General features: G+C 48.6%; 1 protein-coding gene and 1 pseudogene across 1 annotated transcript in view; both read right to left on the reverse strand.

The window, feature by feature from the left end:
* The window catches only part of Trank1 (tetratricopeptide repeat and ankyrin repeat containing 1), an 83,500-nt gene extending 80,607 nt beyond the window's left edge, over positions 1 to 2,893 (reverse strand). Inside the window, exon 1 of the mRNA XM_087905108.1 lies at positions 1,337 to 2,893. Within this exon, the coding sequence (XP_087761234.1) occupies positions 1,337 to 2,893 (1,557 nt within the window). The remainder of the gene's footprint in view (positions 1 to 1,336) is intronic.
* Positions 2,894 to 3,467: 574 nt separating this feature from the next.
* LOC125393299 (large ribosomal subunit protein uL23 pseudogene) lies at positions 3,468 to 3,995 on the reverse strand (annotated as a pseudogene).
* Positions 3,996 to 7,948: the final 3,953 nt, after the last annotated feature.

Genomic DNA, 7,948 nt, shown 5'->3' on the forward strand with positions numbered 1-7,948 from the left:
CATAGAACCTTCATCTGGCGATGGATGGAGATAGAGACAGAGACACATATTGGAACACTGGACTTAACTCCCTAGATCCAAATGAGAAGCAGAAGGAGGGAAAACGTGCCTTCGACATTCTTAACTGTCAGGAAAACACAAATCAAAGCTACATTTATATTCCATTTCATTCTGGTCGGAATGTGTATCATCAGGAAAATTCTTGTCAACAAAATCTAGTAAGGAGATGGGTGGGGTTAGAGGAACCTCTACTACACTGGTGGTGTCAGTGTAAACCAGTGGAGCAGTCACTGCAGAAACTAGTGTGGAGAGAGCTTCCATATGACCTAGACACTCAACGGTATCAGGTAGAAGACAGCAAACCAGAGACACTTGCACATCCATGTCCTACTGCAGTATTCACTATAGCCAAGCAGAATCAGCCGAGACATTCACCAGGAAAGGTGGATCAGTGGCATACACACACACACAAATGAGTTTTACTCATCCAGAAAGAATCAATCGACATCATCTGCATGAAAATGAATGGAACTTGGATCATCAGGTAAAACAAATTAGCTAGACTCAGAAAGGCAAATCCTGTTTTCTCTCACATGTACAATCTAAATTTAACACACATACACACAGTGTGAAGGCAGAAAGGGACTATTTGAGTAAATAGAAGGTGACTGATGGGGAGTGCATTTGAGCAAAACACAATGACATATATGTATGAAAAACTCTTAAACCCCCTGTGTGCACTAAAAATTTCTTGAAATACTGAAATAATAATAGACTCTGTTAAATGTAAAAAAAGACAAACACTGTCTGTTTTCTCATATGTAGAATGATATATATATTCATATATATGAATGATGTGAAACTAGCGGGACAATTTGAGGGGAGCAGAGACAATCAAGGGGGAGCCAAGTATGAGCCAAGCAAGTACAGTAATAATCATGTCATCATGAAACTCATTATTTTGTACAGATTTTTTTAAACAATTTTTTTAAAGACACACACAAAAAGAAACTCATCCTATAATCCTACAAAACAGACCTGATTTTGGGGGGGGGGGAACAAAAAAAAAACGGTCAAAGCAAAAATTTCTCATCCCTCTACAAGAAGGTACTTTCTAGAAAGCACCAAACAGGTTGTTCAACAAAGGACCATGCCAAAAGGGTGATAGCCTTTCCTCAAAACCAAAACGATGCCTGGCACAAGAAAAGCTCAACGCTAGGCAGCTGGAGATAAATACTGGTGTAAGAAGCTTGGGGCCTCTTTAGCTCACCCTCTCCAGCTAAAGAAGCAGGGATTGGAACATTGATAACCGAGGTCCCCAGCCTGCGGATCTCACAGCTCTCTCTTCCTTCTCCTTATATTTTTCTATTTTACTGTTTTTCAAGTTACACATCTCCCTAAGAACTGTCCATAAGCAGCAGAACAGAAAAACGCCCCCCACAGGGAACAGTGGCAGGGGGCCAGCGAGTCTCCCTCTGCGGGTGCTGCGGGCGAGTAACGGGTGCGCAGTGCCCCCGAGGGCAAGAGTGCGGGCTGAGGCCGGGGGCTGAGCCAGGCCGAGCCCGGCCGAGCTGCACGCTGAGCCCGCGTTTCTGCGCAAAGCGCACCGCGATTCCGGTGGGCCGGCCGCGGAGGGTGGGCCGCGGAGGGAGGCCGCAGGGACGGAGGACAGAGGCCTCTCCCCCCCACATCCCAGGGCACAGACCCGCGTCTCGCGCGCCCCTCCGAATCCCCGCGCGGCTCCGCGCACCTCGAGCCCGGCTGGAGCGCGAGGCGCGTCTGCCCGCAGGGTGGCACCGAGGCCCCCGGGGGGCGTCCCCGCAGGGAAAGCTCCGCTGGGCCGCACCAGCCTCGGCCAGGTCGCCGCGCGCGCCCTTTCCGCGCGAGGCCGCGGTCTCGGGGAGGGGGGAAGGGATGGCGGACGACCCCGCGGGGCCTCGGGCACTCGCGGGCCCCCGCCGAGCCCCAGGCGCCCTCCACGCCACCAGCTACGCACCTGGCCGTGCGCGGGTCCCACATGGCCGGGGGTCGCCGGCGCCTCCTCGACACGCGCGCAGGTGACACGGAGGCCTCGCGTTCCGGGCCCGGGGCGAGGCGGGGGGCTGCTTCCCGCGGTTCGTGCGGGACGGGCTGGGGGAGAGCCACGCAGGCCGAGTCCGCGCTTCCACGCGGCTGCGGGGGGCCGAGAGCCATCACGTGTCGCCTCGCGGCGGGAGAGGAAGGTGTCGCCTTTGCTCCGAGGAGCGTGTCCCGTCCCGCGCCACCGCGCGGGAGAGGCCCGCGGCGTGGAGGCCCGGTCTCCGGGGTCGTGAGCTTCGAGCCAGAAGTGCGGGCCCGCGGCGTGGGGCCCCGTCGCGAGCTGCGTCTCCTCGGAGGCCAGCGGCGGCCCGCGGTCATGGAAGCCATGGCTCCGCACGCACACCACGGCGGCGCGCGTCCCTCGGGCCTCCCGCGTCGTCCCCTCAGACGCCGACGTCGCACTCACCGCGCGCCCGACGCGCCCGCGCCTTCCCCGGAGGTCGGGAGCGTACGGGGCAGCAGAGCCCCGAGCTGCGCGACGCTCGTCACCTCGGTCATGTCGAATTCCCGTCAGGCGGGGCGGGCGCCGTCCAGGCGCCTGGCAGAAGGGCCGCGAGGTCGCTCCGAAACGAGCGCTCGGGAACCGAGATGCGCGCTCGGCCCACGCCGGGTGGTCCCGGAGACTGAGGGGAACCGAGTCACGTTCCCACCCTCCGGGGGGCCCCGACCCAATCAGAGGGCGCGGCCCTGGCACGCCGCCTCCTGGTGGCTCGTGGGCCTCCCGGGCCAGCGCCGAGGGCGCGTCGAGGGGCGGAGGGACACTGGAATGCCTCGGTCCTCCCCAGCACGCGGCAGGCAGCCTCCTTCTGGTCATTGCTCACTTCAGATCCCCCCACACACACACTGTGGCATCCCCTTAAACTCCTTGGGTGGCACCCAGATGCAGATAGCCGGGCCGGCCGTTAGACTCCACAGGGGTAGCTTAGGGTCCCGGGCACATCCCTTGCACAGACATTGTGCTCCCGTTATTCCCAAATTCGGTGGTATGTTTTAAAATATTGGGGCCTGCCTTTTACCCTGATTTAATTGTTGTGGGGTACATATTGAGGGTCCAATTTTTAAAGCCCTCCAGGTGATTATACCATGAAGTAAGTTTTTAAGAAGCTTGCTGTTTCCAGAGATTGCTAGTCCTTTCATTTTAAAGAGACTTTATATATCCTTCCGAGCTAAGTAGCTCTAACACACACCTTTTATTCAACCTCATAATCTCCGTTTCCAAAAGGCATAGTGGGTTTCCTACTTCAGAGATTGCAGAGGCAGAGACTAAAATGTGCCCCTGTCCTTCCTTCTCCATCCATTTCCATAGCTTCCCTGACCCTTGTCACACTTTCCCCTCTAAAATCTTTTGCTTTACTCTTCAAAATCGTCACATAAGCAGATCTTGCTTTTTTTTTTATGGTGAAAAAATGTATATTTAGAATTAGCCGGCTGGGCTCAGTTTAGATGATTCCAATTTTGTTGGCAACATCCAGAGCATCATAATCAGGAGCCAACCGAACATATGCCTTCTTCTCTCCGTCGGGCCTTATGAGGGTGTTGACTTTGGCCACATCAATGTCGTAGAGTTTCTTCACAGCCTGTTTGATCTGGTGCTTGTTGGCTTTGACGTCCACAATGAACACCAGTGTGTTGTTGTCTTCTATCTTCTTCATGGCTGACTCGGTGGTCAGGGGTAATTTGATGATGGCATAGTGGTCAAGCTTGTTCCTCCTGGGCGCTCTCTTCCGGGGGTATTTAGGCTGCCTTCGTAGCCACAGAGTCTTGGGCCGCCGAAAAGTGGGCGATGTGCGGATCTTCTTTTTGTGGCTGTGGACGCCTTTCAGCACTGCCTTCTTGGCTTTCAAGGCCTTCGCTTTAGCTTCGGCTTTGGGAGGGGCAGGAGCTTCCTTCTTCGCTTTAGGCGCCATCTTGACGAAAAGGCCAGATCTTGCTTTTTAAAGTTATTATTTTTTTTTAATTGTTATCAAAGTGAAATATTGGTACTGTTTAAATAAAAAAGATGATGAAGCAAGCAAGCAAGCCGTCCCCTGCGGCCTTCCTACCTAACTCTTCCCTGGGGCAGTCACCCAGCATTAAGACTTTCAGCTGATTTTTTTTAACTGCTGTGCTCTTATCTCTAAACGTGTTTGGTTGCTACTTGTTGGAATTTTTCTTCCCAGTTTTATATGCTATCACTATCTGGGAAATATTTTGAGACTGCTTATTGAAAAACTTTCATCCTTGGTATTCTAGTTTGTCTGGGTATAAAATTCTGAATCATAAATCATATTACTCCAGGGATTTCTAGCTTTCAGAATTATTGAAAATGCTAAAAACATTCTATTACTGACCTGTTTTATTGTTTCTTTTTCTCGCCAATGTTTTGAAGTTACTCAATGCTTCACAGAGACATGGGCCCATTGATCCCTTCCACCGGCTACTGGTGTATTATTTCACTCTTAGCATTCAAGCTCCTAAATTAATTTGTTGACTATTTCTTCTCCATTTTCAGTATTTTCTCTTCTTGGTTTACCCTATCATTCAGATATGGACTTCCGGGATTGTCTCTTTGGTTCTATACCTTAGTTATCAAATCACCATTGTCCTGGTTGACATTTTTTGTTGTTTTTCTTCTCTAGTTTCTTTGTTGGCTTGTTTTTTTCCAGACAGGGTCTCACTCTATAGGCTTGGCTAGCCTAGAACTCACTGTGCAGACCAGGCTGGCCTTGAACTCATAGAGATCTGCCTGTCTCCGTCTCCCCAGGGGCTGGTAATACTCTAGCATATAAGCAGTGACCTCAACTTTATTCTCCACTTCATCTTAATGACTGTTTTTATATCAAACTGTTTATCCTGGAGCATTGTTTTATTGGCATGCCGCTCTATTTGTATGGTTGCATAGTTTCCTTGCCTGGCTTCACAGACTAATGGCCATTCTTCCTTCTCCTGCAGACTCTGTTCCTCAGGGCTTCTTTATATTGGCATGCTTTGTTTTGTAATGTTTCCTGTGGCCTCTGAACCGTGTCTGTTGCCTATGATGAAGACGATCAGAGAGCAGGGTGTCCATCAATAAAAGAGTTTGTAGCTTGGGGAGTGAAGGGCATCTCCATGCAGCCCTACAGGTTGGCAGTCAGGAAACATTAAGTGGCAAAAATCTAGGTGGAACTGTGTATAGTATGCTTTGTTTGAAGGGTGCGATTGTTAATGTATTTTTAATCATGTGTACTGGGGGTGGATGGGTGCAAGTGCTCACAGAAGCCAGAAGAGAGCATCAGAGTCTCTGGAGCTGGAGTGACAGGCAGATGGATGGGTTGTAAGCTGACCAGCATGGGTGCTTGGCGCCAAACTGACCCTCTGTGCGAGCAGTGCACACCCCTAACCACTAAGCCACCTCAGCGGCCTCAGCATGCTACTTGTGAAAGAAGGATAAGAAAACCAAAGGTTGTGATGCATGGCTACTTTCAAGGAGCCGTGGAAGAGTCAGGGCAGAGGCAAGCGAGGCTTCCTTATAAACACCTTATTTAGTAGTCTTAACCTTGGAAGCATGCAAACCTTTAACATAATGGAAAACCATATTTGAGTTACTAAAAGTATCTCTCAGCGTTGAAAACCAACAGAGATCAATGAACTTAACTGTTTGTCAAACAGCTTGACAATTACCTGTTCCTTAAAGTACTGACAAACACAAACTTCTAAGAGGTTGAAGCATGAGTGTCACATGAGCCGACAAGTTTAGGACCAGCCTGGTCAAATAGACCTCATTTCAAAAATAAAGTGAGGGTTGGAAAGAGGGTAAGAGCACTGACTGCTCTTTCAAAGGTCCTGGATTCAATTCCCAACAACCATATGGTGGCTCACAACCATCTGTAATGAGATCTGGTGCCCTCTTCTGGCCTGCAGGGATACATGCGGACAGAACACTATACATAAATAAATAAATCTTTTTTAAAAAATAAAATGAAATCTAAAAGAAGGCAACTATATATTACAATTTTTAATGCTTTGAGGACTATAACTCATTAATATCCTCTGTACCCCAACATTTTACTTCCTACATTGAACAATATCATCCTCAGCAAGGGTCTAACAGATTGCTAAGACTACCTGAAACATAAAAGGATAAGGATCCATGGCTTTTATCTCTCTCTCTCTCTCTCTCTCTCTCTCATATTAAAAGAATAATCAACCAAGAGGCCAGTGAGATGGCTCAATGGGTAAAGGTGCTTGCTGCCAAGCCTGATGATCTAAGTTCAGTCCCTGGTAAAGGAGAGAACTGATTCCTACAAGGAGGGAGAAAATGAAGGGTTAACTCTCATAGAATATAACAGTTAATTGAGCCGGGCGATGGTGGCACATGCCTTTAATCCCAGCACTCAGGAGGCAGAGGCAGGCAGATCCAAAGCTAGCCTGGTCTACAAGAGCTAGTTCCAGGACAGGCTCCAAAACCACAGAGAAACCCTGTCTCAAAAAACCGAGAGAGAGAGAGAGAGAGAGAGAGAGAGAGAGAGAGAGAGAGAGTTAAATAACAAAATGCCTCAACTTTGAGTCTTGACTCTCACAAACGACTTGTAAAAATACATTTTAAGGCAGTCAAGGACAATGAACACAGGGTGAGTTTCTTTCTATATATTAAGGAATCACTGTTAGTTGGGTTATATATGATAATAGTATTATGGTGATTTTTTTAATTAAAATCTCAAAATTTATTTTTAATTGTGAGTTACGGGTGGTTTTGAGCCTCCTGACGTGTATGCCATAACCACTGAACCACCTCTCCTGCCTCTGTGGTGTTATTTTAAACAAGTTTTCATCCAGGAATATGCCTTTTTTTGGAAAACAATCAAATGGTAATTATACTGTGCTGAGTATTTGATTTAAAATACTTAGTTGGGCCTTTGAAACGGCTAAGCAACTGACGGCACCTGCTGAAAAGACAGACAACATTTGAGTACTGTCCCCATCCCACACGGTGGAATGAGAGAACCATCTCAGAAAGTCCTCTGATCTCCACATGTGCTCCACCCCTCCATGAGTAAATGTTTAAAATTAAAATGCATAATCAGAATGGATGAAACCAGATCAGCCTAGCATAGGTGAGTGCCGAAGCCGAGCAGGGCTGTGGGTGTTCATGATCTAGCAGACACCTTCTTCTTAGCCGCTCTAGCTTTCTGCCGTTCCAGTCACCCACGACCAACCACAAAAACGTTAAATGAGAAATTCCAGAGATTAACTTCGTGAGTTTTAAATTGGGCACCGTTCAGCATGATGAAATCTTGGACCATCCTGTTCCATCCAGCCTGGAGCATGAATCATCTCTTTGTCCACACTGTGCTCATTCGGGCACTTCGTCTCCTTCCTGGTTATCTGACGGACACTCGAGGCCCTCGTGCTTCTGCTGAAGTGGCCCTTCCTACCCTTAATCATCACCCCCAAGCACAAGGGCAAGGGTGCAGTGATCACGCTATGTCAAAGCAAAGCCATGAAATGCTCCCTTTCAGTGAAAAGGTATATAAATTCTTCACCTGAGACAAGAGAGAAAGAAATGTTGGCGTTGTTGAGATTGACAGTATGATTTCTGTGGTTGCAGCTGTGAAGAAGGAAAGGAGAATTTATGCCATTGTGATAGTCACATCTCAAGCCACCAGTGTTGCAGCCACCCACCCACAAGCCACTTGTTTGTATGACAAACAAGTGCAGGAGTTACGATGGAAAACACACTAAAACTGTGCGCATGTGTGTTTCAATAACACTTGTGGTTTCAGACATCTGCAGAGGGTCATGAAACCTCGCTATCGTTTCTTGATACTTCTGTTCACTTTTCCATAATGAAAATATTTTCTGCCTGGGGAAAACATTCTATCTGTTGAGTGCTTGCTGTATAAGCATGAGG

This window comes from Myodes glareolus, chromosome 4, assembly GCF_982192425.1.
Source record: "Myodes glareolus chromosome 4, mMyoGla1.1, whole genome shotgun sequence".
In the NCBI taxonomy this organism is placed as follows: Eukaryota; Metazoa; Chordata; class Mammalia; order Rodentia; family Cricetidae; genus Myodes; species Myodes glareolus.